At 45.2% G+C, this 14,017-nt stretch overlaps 1 protein-coding gene across 2 annotated transcripts in view; it reads left to right on the forward strand.

Moving 5' to 3' along the window:
• Nucleotides 1-14,017, forward strand: part of LOC147706471 (solute carrier family 2, facilitated glucose transporter member 3-like) — a 39,322-nt gene that overhangs the window by 1,290 nt on the left and 24,015 nt on the right. For both annotated transcript variants that reach the window (XM_086932981.1, XM_086932980.1), the window contains exon 2: nucleotides 10,505-10,603. In XM_086932981.1, the coding sequence (XP_086789107.1) occupies nucleotides 10,505-10,603 (99 nt within the window). The remainder of the gene's footprint in view (nucleotides 1-10,504; nucleotides 10,604-14,017) is intronic.

The following is a 14,017-nucleotide window of genomic DNA, read 5'->3' on the forward strand; positions in this document are numbered from 1 at the left end:
TCTCCCTTCAGCATTTACCCTTCTCACTGATTCTCTGCTCTTTCCTCATAATCCTTCCTGCTGGCCCTGACCCCCTCCCCCACCTCTTCTCTCATCTCAGCAGCTCCCACTCACCTGCATTTCCCAGGTTTGACCCTCTTTCCGATCAGTAGTTTCTGATCCCCCTCCTCGCCTTTTCTTCCTCTACCGCTTTCCTTGGCAGCCAAGTCGCCCTTCCACCTCCCCACTACCCCTTCCCTCCATCTGCTCCCTGAGTATCAGCAGTTACTCCCCTCCCTCGTCTTCCACCCGTCCTCTCTCAACAGTGCCTGCTGTCTCTCCTCTCCCTCCACCTTGCCTCTCTCTCCTCAGCAGTGCCTGCTGTCTCTCCTCTCCCTCCACCTGGCCTCTCTCTCCTCAGCAGTGCCTGCTGTCTCTCCTCTCCCTCCACCTGGCCTCTCTCTCCTCAGCAGTGCCTGCTGTCTCTCCTCTCCTCCACCCGGCCTCTCTCTCAGCAGTGCCTGCTGTCTCTCCTCTCCTCCACCTGGCCTCTCTCTCAGCAGTGCCTGCTGTCTTCCCTCTCCCCCACCTGGCCTCTCTCTCAGCAGTGCCTGTCGTCTCTCCTCCCCCTCCACCTGGCCTCTCTCTCAGCAGTGCTTGCTGTCTCCCCTCTCCCCCACCTGGCCTCTCTCTCAGCAGTGCCTGTTGTCTCTCCTCCCCCTCCACCTGGCCTCTCTCTCAGCAGTGCCTGCTGCCTCTCTTCTCCCTCCACCTGGCCTCTCTCTCAGCAGTGCCTGCTGCCTCTCCTCTCCCTCCACCTGGCCTCTCTCTCAGCAGTGCCTGTTGTCTCTCCTCCCCCTCCACCTGGCCTCTCTCTCAGCAGTGCCTGTTGTCTCTCCTCCCCCTCCACCTGGCCTCTCTCTCAGCAGTGCCTGCTGCCTCTCTTCTCCCTCCACCTTGCCTCTCTCTCCTCAGCAGTGCCTGCTGCCTCTCCTCTCCCTCCACCTGGCCTCTCTCTCAGCAGTGCCTGCTGCCTCTCTTCTCCCTCCACCTGGCCTCTCTCTCAGCAGTGCCTGCTGCCTCTCCTCTCCCTCCACCTGGCCTCTCTCTCAGCAGTGCCTGTTGTCTCTCCTCCCCCTCCACCTGGCCTCTCTCTCAGCAGTGCCTGTTGTCTCTCCTCCCCCTCCACCTGGCCTCTCTCTCAGCAGTACCTGCTGCCTCTCTTCTCCCTCCACCTTGCCTCTCTCTCCTCAGCAGTGCCTGCCGCCTCTCCTCTCCCTCCACCTGGCCTCTCTCTCAGCAGTGCCTGCTGCCTCTCTTCTCCCTCCACCTGGCCTCTCTCTCAGCAGTACCTGCTGCCTCTCCTCTCCCTCCACCTAGCCTCTCTCTCTCCTCAGCAGTGCCTGCTGCCTCTCCTCTCCCTCCACCTAACCTCCCTCTCAGCAGTGCCTGCTGTCTCACCTCTCCCTCCACCTGGCCTCTCTCTCCTCAGCAGTGCCAGCTCTCGCCTCTCTTCCCACGGGTCCAGCGCCTGGTCGCTCTCCCTTCCTCCTTCTAGCCGCTGCGCTTGATAAAAACTGTGCGCCCCCGCCTTGAATGAATACATCGTACGGGTCTACACATTTTCAGAGATTTCTGGGGTCTGCAATTGCAAAAAATACTTTAAAATGATGCAAGAGAAAGCCGCCCCCCTCGCAAAGAGGGGAGGGGGGGGGGTGGTGTAGATGGAAGCTGGTAAGTCTAGCTAGTTAAAGGATAGCTCGGTGGGGTATGCCCCTGCTCCAGACGTGTGCAGGCTGACAACAAGTTGCCTTCAGTTGTCTTCAATTTTTAGGTCGAGCATTCGAGACCTCTTGTATATACTTTAGTATTTACTTAAATGCGTATGTACTTTGTGGACTCTGAAGATCAGCCCTAGGACTTCTCTGCTTCCGCTTAGGGACTTTTTTTCTTCAAACTCCCTCTATTTAACTGTCTTAATAGAAAACGACCAGCAGAGGTAGGTAAAATACCAGAATTGCTTTCTGCTGAGGGAGGGACTTTCTTTTTATATTTTTCTAGCAACTGCCTCTATTTAACGTTCTTGATAGAAAACGACCAGCAGAGGTCAGTAAAATACCAGAATCACTTTAGCATTCTTTAGATTCCAGTCCATAGAAATTGTCTTTCACAAGCACCAGTAGACAATAATATTTTTTCAAATCTTGTATTTTCAGTGATATGACCACTGGAAGGCCCTGATGTTATATTACAAACAGAGCTTTGGACTATACCATTTCCTGCTGAAAGGCAATATTTCTCTCCAGTGCTTCCCATACCTGGCGTGTCACACAGTTTGGTGCTTACTTTTCCTCCATGTTTAAGAACAGTTGATGTTTCAGCACCCAGGCTAATGTGCTGCATAGCTAAATACAGATCAGCTCCCAATGGTGAGACCAATTGCATTGCAAATGCTTGTTTTTTAGGACTCGGGCAATAGCTATTCTGTGGTCCTTATTTAGAAAAACTTTGAATTCGATTGACCATTTACTTTTAATTCATCATGATGACACGTGACATCGAATTTAATGTCCGTGTCACACAAAAACAGCCAAATGATGTTTTGCCCAAGGGCCCTGTGTAGATTGCCCCAGGGGTAGATGTAGGCAGAGAGAGGGAGACAGCCTGGGTATAAACTGACAGACGTGAGATCACCTTTTCAGGGTCCCCTGTGGAAATGGGGGGAGGGCTGGGTGGTTTGCCTCTTTTGCCTTGAAACGTCCCGGCAGCGCTTGACTTTAGACCCACAGGGCAGGTTTTAAAGTTATGCCTAATGAATATGTATGAGGCAGTGCATGTTTAAACAGTTTACGTAGTGATAATTCTAGCACTAATCTTCTAATTAGAAGCAGGTGATTTACACAGTGAGTGCCTTCTTCGCACCCCTCCCCTGCTGGGGAAAGGGGCTGCTGGCCGTCTGACGTTGCTCCTTCTATTCTGGTGTTTTATATTTTTGGGTCTCATTAGACAATGATAAATGTTGCCGTTTTTGTTGTAAGTACAACTAGGCTTACACTGGACTGCCTGACAGCCCTTATGTCGGAGCCATTTAAAGGGCAATCGGAGGTAATAACGATAAAAGCATAGACGTCATTTAGGGGTCACCAGGGGTTGCAGCTGCGACCCCTGACTTGCCCCTTGCGACCCCTGGCACTGCATTTGCAACCCCTGGCCTCAGAGGTGGCACAATCAGTGCCAGGAACATACGGGCAGCTCGTCCTTATGGACATCGGTTGGGACTCCACTTTCCTTGGTTTTGGTTAAAACAAATAAGTACAACAGTGGTAATATATTATTCACACTTAGTGCAACAAAAAGGAGTGTTTATGTGATGGAGAGTCAGTGGTATAGATACATCTTTTACCACACGTGGTGGTCCCTGCATTTGTGCCATGGGACGGCCGCAGGTAAGGGGATGTGCTCACAATCCATGGCCCTTATTTATGAGGCCTTGCGTCAGTTTTGCGCCGCCAATGCGTCACTTTTTGTGACGCACCAGCGGCGCACAAAATGCGCCTTGTTGCGCCATATTTAAAAAGTGACGCATCTAGGTAGATGCGTCACTTTTTAAACCCCTGCGCCACATTATACCTGCGTCAGGTATAATGTATGCAGAGGGGGCGTTCCCCCGCAAAAAGCCTTGTACTAGTGACGCAGTGAAATCTATGAGATTTCACTGCGTCACTTTTAGGATGCTGTTGCATCAAAATCTTGCGCCTGCCTCACAGCAGGCAAGCCCTTTTACCCCATGTGAAAGGACGCATTGCTGGAGTTGCGTCACTTTTGTGACACACTCCAGCAATGCGTCACTTTTGCGCTTACAGATGCGTCAGAAATACTGACGTATCTGTAAGTCCTTGCGACATGATGCGTCATACATTAAATATGACGCATCATTGGAGTCGCAAGGAGTGCGCAGTGAAAAGTGACGCACCGCTGTTTTCACGCAGCGATGTGTCACTTTTCATAAATGAGGCCCATGGGTTTGCTGCCCTGCAAGAGCCGCAGGTAAGAGGGGAGGGGGCGCCGCCAATACTTGTGCCGCTTCCTTGCTACGATGCCACAGCAGAGAGTGTGTGTGCATTTGTGATTGTGTGTAATGATGGGTGTCACCGGGTGCGGTCCGCACCCCCGCACCCCCCTAGTGACGCCTAAAAGCATACATATGTGTAGGTGAATGTACTGGTCAAATGTCCTGTGTTGTCATTTCCGCTACCCCTAGCCTTTTGGTGAACTGACGTTCATGAACAAAGTGCATTAAAACTTTCTTGAGGAGTCTGTCCTGCAGCGCTTTGTGTTATGGATGGCGCTAGGAGAGGACCGCAGGAAGCTGCAGTGTCTTATCTGGTTACCCTGGCACCTTCTGCCAGTCCTGGCTTTTCAGCCAACCGCGCTTTGCATGCTGGGATTTTTAATCTCTTATTTACTACCTCAAACTACCCAAAGGCAGAAATTCTCCAGAATGCAATGTCCTGTTGGCGAAAGAACTTGAAGTGACTGCGGTGTCACACTGAACATGGGCCCCCTTGGGCGCCACGGAGGAACGGATGCACCTCCGTTTCTGTTCTGTCTCCAGGACTGATAGTCTTTCTTGGACAAACAACACAGTCAGAACTGCTCATTCAAACCACTGATCAGAAACTGAGAAGGATACACTTTTGCCTCTGATGATCCCAGGGGCGGCTCTAGGCTCATGGTGGCCCTGTGCAGGGAGCATAGGTAGGGGGCCCCGGAAGAAGGGGGTCCGGGCGGGGCGGAGCCCCCTGGAGCTCAGGAAGGTGTTTTAATAAAACGTTGAAGTGGAACAGAGCCGGATGCTGCCAAATCCCTGCCATGGGGCGCAACGCAAATATGTATCCATCATCAGAGGATTATTATATTAGGGATATATATTGTTGTGGAGGCCCCTGGAGTTTGGCGGCCCTGTGCAGGTGCACAGCTTGCACATGCCTAAGGCCGCCTCTGATGATCCCTTTTTGGGGGGAGGGAACCCCAAATGAGTCATATTGAACTCTACCTTAACATACACTGGCCCATGATTGACAAATAACTCAGGACCCAGCCATAAAACTTCTTTTTTCATAAGTGTTTTACACATGGGAATTCAGGGGTAAACAATAGCTCAACTGAGATTAAGACACTGCTTCTTACAGAAACAGATCTGGTGAGTTGGGTCTATATGAGTTTCTTTCAGTAACATTGTTTTTTTAACTGCATTCTTTTATACCCTGCTCTCAGTATTTTACAGTTTTTGTTTCATAAACCTGTTTTTAGATATTCTAAAGTGGTTGTTTTTGCAGCTGAACTGTATTCCATTGACAAAGTGAAACTATGGCATGCTTTGCATTCAACAAATACATTCTGTGTCTGGTTTTTTTTTTAGGTCAAGCCTAGAGTCAGCGTGCATGCTCTGCGAGACTTGTTGTAGTAGAGTACGGAATAGAAGCCCCACCCACTCTCCGTCCATATTTGTTATTGGCTACTTTCTTTTTCCTTCGTAAATGCTGCCTTCTGATTCAGTAATCGGCTTGTTAGTCCCTCCTTAGTACGGCCTTGTCTTCATTTGTATCCTCCCATGGGGACTGGTCCCTTTGCTTCTGTTACACGGTACGTCTTCTTTAGTCTGTTAGCACTATTTCCTTTACTAAGTTTCTCACCGCAGACGTTCAGTGAGCAGCTCAGGGAGAGACACAGCATGCGTGGCAATGGGCCATGGTCCAAAGACCATCTGTGGGCTATTTTGATAATATTACATGGTAATGCTCCCTAGCCATACCACATAATACTCCATTTTCCTATACCTGGGAATTAAATTATTGTTATTGGTAACCTGTAAGTGGGAGTAGTCTAACAGAGAAAGCCAGGGGGCAGTACATTGTGACAAATATCAAACCCTTGAGAACTCAGGGACCAGGAGTGTGGTTATTCTCGTACGCACTTGTTACGGGATTGTGGGTAGGAAAGGGTACTAATAGGATGAACCAGACATATTTTTGCTACTTTCCATTTTTTGAGCAGTAGTATATGTTAGACCCTGGGGTCAATTAATTGTTTCTTTGGTAACTAACCTGTTTTTTTTCTTTCTACCTCTCACATTTGTTCTGCAGTTTTCCTTTACATTCAGCATTGCAGATTTTGGGAATTTACATTTAACAGATGGGCTTATGAATTTTTTTCTCACTTGTTTCGTCAATTCCCAGGCAGGCCTTCAGACTGACTACCAAATGGATGGGGAAACGGGGAGAAGGAGAAGTGCAACACTTGTTATGCAGAGGCATTTACCCAGTGCTTAATTTGAGACTGTTGTTGCCAGTCAGGCCACCGGCACTCATTTTTGGGGACCAGCACTTATTTTTCCTCACTGAATGTTTACCGAGAGCAAGAGAGAGAAAACACACAAACACAACGCTTTAGTAAATCTGGCCAGAAGAGTGTAGCAGATGCTCTAAAGCTTTGTGACTACCACTAGTGTGATACGACGTAGTACAAAGTGGCAGCAAGGATTTACTTTGAAGTCTAAAAACCTTTTGCTCTGAAAAAGTGCCATTTTGATAGCCCCATATTCACATTGTGCTGCTTGGCATCAAGGGGCGCATTTATTAAGGCAGACCCCCTCAAGTACTCATTGGTTTTGACACAAAGCTTGAACCACTAAGATAGGCTTGCGTAAAAACTAGCGCCTAGTGGAATCGGGTACGTAAGGGACAATGCATTGATTTTCACCAAAAAATGCATGTTGCCTGTGTGTTGCAGGACCTGGCACTAATCTGATATGCATGAGCCTTCTGGAGTTGTTATGGGGGAAAAATCCTTTACAACGCAGTGTTTACACCGTGCAACCTTTATGACGCAGCCATTACAACGCAAGTCATTACTACGACTTGCGCTGAATGGCGCTCTTGCTTAAGGAATAGTTTCTATTCCAACACCTTCCCTACTGTTACGTGGGCTGGAGTTGGAATAGAAAATTAAATTAATCCTCAATCCAGCGCCCTCCAACGCAAGTCGTTGTAACGACTTGCGTTGTGAAAACCGCGTTGTAAAGTACCACAATCAAAATGATCACGTTGTACTGACGTACATCCGTTGTTATGCGTAGCAATTTGTACTGAAAGTTATAGTTCCTGTGCAAATCTTAGCTTGGACAGCGCACAACCACTTCTGCGCCATGATGCAAGGCTGTGCATGGTGCATCGCAGCCTCTCCGTACACGGATGCAGGGATAACCCCTGCAGCAAACCAATCTTGGCAGTTGTAGTGCAGCACAGCATTTTTCCTGCACTCAGAACTGCACAGAACATTTGGAGACTGCTCTCTGCATGACATTTGGGCCTAAATTTGCTCGGATATATATGTTTGAACCTTCAAGGCGAGCTCTACAAAGAAGCTACTGCAAATTCATGGCACAGAAGTACTGCTCAGCTCATGTTTCTGAGGTTTTTCCTAATATTTATTGGACCTTTCCCCATTTAGGCTAAAAGGAAGGTCAGGCTCCTTTTTCTATAAATTCTGCACCCCTCTATTATAAATTTGTTCCCGTTTGTCTGTTCCAGTGTAGATATATTTTCCACGACTTTAAGGGAACCACTCAAAGATTTTTAATTAATCTTTTAATATTTACGTTTTGAAGATCTCTCCCCTTTGTATATTAGCAGGTAATGTGGTACCCACATGTCAATCCATTCGAACTGAGCGAGGGGCGAAATTATGTTTGTCGAAGCCAGAGCAGCGGTTATATGGCTCAGGGTGGGACCTGTGCTGTCCTCCCTTTCCCATCTATGGTTTAAGGGTGAACAGCCATGACAACGCAGGGATTACCCCGCACTGCCATTACAATGCAGGAATTACAACGAAAGTCGTTACAACGACTTTCGCTGGAGGGCGCTCTTGGATAGGGAATAGTTTAATTTTCTATCCAACTCCTTCCCTACTCCAACGTGGGCTGGAGTTGGAATAGAAAATTAAACTATTCCACTATCCAGCGCCCATGACATACAACCGGCTTAAGAAGGGTTGTTATGGCTGTGGGAGAGGGATGTGCTTGGGGAGGGGGTAGGGAGACAAAATATCAAAAATTAAATATCGATATACAATAATATCGATGTTTTAATTTCGATGGTATAGAATATCGATGTCCAGAATATCGACAGACAGAATATCGTTTTTATGGTATGTATTTTACTAATATCGAAATTTAATAATATCGAAATTATGTTTAGTGTTTTGTATTTTATTATGTTGTTTATATGTTTGTTAAATATGTTATTAAATGTATGTTTGAAAATTAGTAATTTTGTTTACATTTTGCGTTTTAGTATCAGAGCGGGTTGTGGGTTTATAGGGGAATAGGGTGGGAAGTAATTTAATAATAATTAATTAATTAATAAATATGTTAAAATATTTTTACATAATAATTAATAGGTAATTAATTAATAATAATTAGTTAATTAAATTAATTAGAGTTAATGTGCTAATATATTTTATTTTTGTTATTGTTATTACTAATTAATTGGTAATTAATGTATATTAATTAGTTAATTACATTAATTAGAGTTAATGTGCAAATAAATAGAATTATTTGTTATTGGTAATTAATAATTAATTGGTAATTAAGTATTATTAATTCGTTCATTACAATAATTAGAGTTAATGTGCTAATATATGTAATTTTTATTAATTGTCAATTAATAATTATTAGTAATTAAAGAATATTAATTATTTAATTAAATAAATTAGTAATTTTTATTCCTACGCTATCCAACGCTTTCCCTACTGTTGCACCCTCTGGTGTGGGAATAGAAATGTTTACCCCAACGCTATCCAACTCATTCCCTACTGTTGCACCCTCCGGAGTGGGAATAGTAATTTTTACCCCTACGCTATCCAACGCTTTCCCTACTGTTGCACCCTCTGGAGTGGGAATAGTAATTTTTACCCCTACGCTATACAACATTTCCCTACTGTTGCACCCTCTGGAGTGGAAATAGTAATTTTTACCCCTACGCTATCCAACGCTTTCCCTACTGTTGCACCCTCTGGAGTGGGAATAGTAATTTTTACCCCAACGCTGTCCAACGCTTTCCCTACTGTTGCACCCTCTGGAGTGGGAATAGTAATTTAAACCCCTACGCTATCCAACGCTTTCCCCACTGTTGCACCCTCTGGAGTGGGAATAGTAATTTTAACCCCTACGCTATCCAACGCTTTCCCTACTGTTGCACCCTCTGGAGTGGGAATAGTAATTTTTACCCCTACGCTATCCAACGCTTTCCCTACTGTTGCACCCTCTGGAGTGGGAATAGTAATTTTTACCCATACTCTATACAACATTTTCCCTACTGTTGCACCCTCTGGAGTAGGAATAGTAATTTTTACCCCTACGCTATCCAACGCTGTCCCTACTGTTGCACCCTCTGAAGTGGGAATAGTAATTTTTAACCCTACGCTATCCAACGCTTTCCCTACTGTTGCAACCTCTGGCGTGGGAATAGTAATTTAAACCCTTACGCTATCCAATGCTTTCCCTACTGTTGCACCCTTTGGAGTGGGAATAGTAATTTAAACCCCTACGCTATCCAACGCTTTCCCTACTGTTGCACCCTCTGGAGTGGGAATAGTAATTTTAACCCCTACGCTATCCAACGCTTTCCCTACTGTTGCACCCTCTGGAGTGGGAATAGTTATTTTAACCCCTACGCTATCCAACGCTTTCCCTACTGTTGCACCCTCTGGAGTGGGAATAGTAATTTAAACCCCTAGGCTATCCAATGCTTTTCCTACTGTTGCAATATATGGAGTGAGTATATATATTAATTTATATGTAGACTTTTTAATTTATTTTAAACGTATATGTATTACTTATTATTGTTTAAATATGTTTTTATGTTTTTATTTAGTATTTGTAAAATTATATGTATGTTTAAATTATTTTTACATTATTATTAATACATTTAAAAAAACGATATTTTTAATTTCGATATTTTTGTACTACGATATTTTTTTTCCGATATTTTTCCGATATTTTTGTACTTAACTTTATCAAGATATAACTCCGATATTTTTGATTTTGATATTTTTGTGTCGATATTTTTGTATGTAGATATTTTGTCTGTCGATATTATGTCAGACATTCTTTTGCCCCTTATATGTAAGATCCTTAGTGTCGCCCTACACACCATTCTAGTAACCTAGACCTAGCTGCAGTTCCCAAAGTTAAGAAATCCAGGCAAGGAGGCCGAGCCTTTCCCTTCTTAGGCCCAAAGCTATGGAACTCTCTCCCCCTCATCTGAGCTTGTGGATCAATTTTCCGTAGGATGCTTAAAACCTGACCGTTTTCACCTTCCACTTAGGATCTGCAATTGGGATTTTCTCTAGGTATCTATGTCGCGAGGCAGCGCCGAGAAACCCTTGGTAGGGTAGCCAATGTGCTCTATAAATAATAATAAGATATAAAGCGCTCCTCAACATATTTTTCCTTCTTTTTCAGAAACAACTCACCTGCCCACTGGTCTTCTCTGTGACGGTTGCTGTGATTGGCTCCCTGCAATTTGGATACAACAGTGGGGTGATCAACGCCCCTCAGTCGGTGAGAGCGGGGGGAGGGGGCGTTCCTGACTCTGAATGGTACAGGGATTGCAACATCATTTGTGAACATCTCTCTCAGTGCACCACTCTCTAAATCTGCAGTTTCTCCAGCAGACCTGTTCCTGATAAACAAGCCCTTTAGCGTAGCCGATGAACCCCAGAGTTAGCCACCGCCCAATCAAACCCCATTGGGGCACCTCTGCCCAGCCCGATGACAAATAGATGAATCCATCCTAAGATGCTATGATACTATAGCTTCCTGCAACATCCTCCTTCCCTCTTCACCTTGACCTTACACACAAGGAGCATCCTTCCCACATACTGAGAGCCCTCCTAGACAATCCCACCCTCTTTTTGCTTTATCAGTACCTACTGATAGGATCAACCAATCCCACCTAATGATGCTTAGTCTCCACAACACCGCTATCCCTCACAGTTACTCCCACAACCTTCCCTCTGGTGCCTCACAGTAGGCATCACCCCGCGATGCTATACCCTCCCACACTACCTCTTGATCTATTACACAAGGAGAAATAGACACATATAAGAAATGCCCACCTGACCAACTCCACTCCCCTTCACCCTAAAAGTACCCATACAGTAAAAAGACCATTCTCACTTTATGCCGCTCAGCCCTTAGAAGTCACACATCTCCCCCAAATACTCCTACCACAATCCCTCCGTTGTCACACAATAACCACCATCTTTACACATGATACCTACCCACACCAAATGCATCCTTACCAACCTCAATCTAACATCTCTGTAAAGGCTACCGACTGCAATTCCACTGAAGTTACTCAATACACACCGTCTTACAAAAATGACCATTTTCCAAACCACCTCGCATTTCCCACCATCTCGACTAACCAGACAAGGAAATCACCTGCATACAAAAAGCGCATCCTGTGAACTCCATTCCCCTTACAACATATCAGTACCTACATACATCAATGACCAACCGCTCTTAATTCCTCAAATCCCTTGGGACGCTACTTACTGCAGCCCTGCTGACGTCACCCACTACTCACCATCCTACTATATTATTCTTTCTACACCACATGACACCTCGCCCCACCTCCATTAACCACGCTATGAGATCACTTCCTGCATACCGAAAGCCCACCCACTGAACTCTACTTCCTCTACAACTCACCAATACCTACATACAGCAATGACAAATCCCTAAAAACTATAAGGTGGAATGGTCAACCCAATCAATGAGAAGTCCACATTCCTGTGTCTTTTGAAAACTTTCTTTATTAAATTTCAGTGTGTTCCATAAAAGCAGCCAACGCGTTTCGTTCAAAAGAGTTGAACTTCCTCAGTGGCCTTAAATTTGCAATGATGTGTACATCAACCAATGATGTATTTTTCATAGTTCAATCTTCATATTCATCGTGATCTTGGAAAACTACAGATCGTCACAAGAATGTCTTGGTCCAATTGCCATTACCTTCCATACAGCGACCCACCCCCCAAACGGCTTCGGGTAAACAAAAAACAAAATGATTGTATATGGCTGTTTTTATGGAACACACTGAAATTTAATGAAGAAAGTTTTCAAACGACACAGGGCTGTGGACTTCTCATTGATTGGGTGCACCATTACACGTTATTGTTTCACTATATCTCTGCTTAGCAGCGGTATCACTCAACGGCTGATACCAAGGAAAGAGTACACCAAGTTTTGCCGTAAGGAACTCTGTGGGCTGGTTATTTTTTGCAATGACGAAACCCTTCCTTCACACATCTCCTACAACACTTGCGGCACCACTTCTCCAAAGATTGGATGAAGTCTTGACGCTGAAAACCATGAAGCAATTCCAATACACTAATTGGATGACCCAACCCCCTGCCAATGACATACAGGGCTACAAAGGTTTGCAACTCTCAAATAATATCAACAACAACCATCCTCCAGTGACAAAAGGTCTAGGTGAACACCATTGCAAGTCTTACTCCACAGCTCTGCATCCCATAGACAACAAACTAGATTGTCTCAACCTAAAATTCTCCCAGCTAGATGTTACTCTAGCCCACCTAAGATCTAGGCCCTCTGCTTTAGACTCCAAACTCCCCCAGCTGAGGTTACATAATCCCCAGGGCTCCTTACCAAGAAGCAATTGTGTACCTCATCCCAAAATATTAATAATAATAGCAGGAACATTTGTAGAGCGCACACCTACCTCGACCGAGGTGTCCTGACGCTAACCCGGGAGACATAAGAGAAGAGGGACCGGGCTGCTAATCCCTTAGCTTAAAGAGCCAGGTTTTCTGTGTCTTTCTGAGCTCCTGCTCCGAGTTTAACATACGTTAGTGGGGAGGCAAGTTGTTCCACAGTTTGGTGGTTCCCACTGAAAGTGATCTACCCCATGCCTAGCATTGGAGAAGCGGGGGATAGTGAAGTAGCGTCTGTGATTGGATCTTAAGGACCGTTCCTGGTGGTATGGGCGGAGTCTCTTCCTCAGGCATCAAGGGCGCTGCCCTAGTTGGCACGAAATGCAATTGTTAGGGCCTTGAATTCAATTCTCCTGGCGACTGGGAGCCAACGGAATTCTTTGAGATGTGGAGAGATGCGATGGCGCAGCGGAACCTTGCGGACAAATATTCCTACTCAATCTCTCCCAGGTTGATATTGTCAACCTACTTGAAAGTTACAACACCTCAATATCCTCCACCTTCACTCTCCCTCAATCCCAACTACTCTACATAACCCAAACCAATAAAGAATACAGTCTATTTCATTGACTAGGACTAAACACCAGCCTCGCCCAGACCGGGCATTATTGCGCATAAACTTGTTGACACTCCTCACACCAAATTAGTCACATCGGCTTTACGATGCATGCTCAATGACTGTAGATCAGCAATGAAGCACAAATTGGAATTTGTGGTCACTATCTCCCACTATAACCATGACCTAATAATCCTTACAATGACCTGGTTTAATGACACATCCCACCCACATCATACTGGATTTCTAGTCCCTCCAACCTACTCCATCATACGAATCTCCAAAAACGAATTGAGCTTGGTTGATGAACCCATACCAGTAGACTTGTTCAACCACTTTCTTATTCCTTTCTCTCTGTAACCATCACATTCTCTGACTATGGGCCAACTGCAAAGGGTGATAACCTAGTTTCAAGATACCAAGAACATTGTCTTCAGCACAGCACAGATTATGCTACTATCCTTAAGCCTCTGCATAAATATCAATGCCTTGAATGCCAAGAGCTTTCAATGTCTTTAAGATCTGATTGATGAGGTAGCTCTACTCTAGAGCAAGACGAAAAGACCAAAACCATTGGCTGCCGGGTTAAACAAGGCCTTATACAAGGAGAGAAGTGTCATCACAATTCATAAAAATTGAGACAACCAACCCTCCACCACTAACTTCACTTGTCTCTGA

This window comes from Lissotriton vulgaris, chromosome 7 (genome assembly GCF_964263255.1).
Source record: "Lissotriton vulgaris chromosome 7, aLisVul1.2, whole genome shotgun sequence".
Classification (NCBI taxonomy): domain Eukaryota; kingdom Metazoa; phylum Chordata; class Amphibia; order Caudata; family Salamandridae; genus Lissotriton; species Lissotriton vulgaris.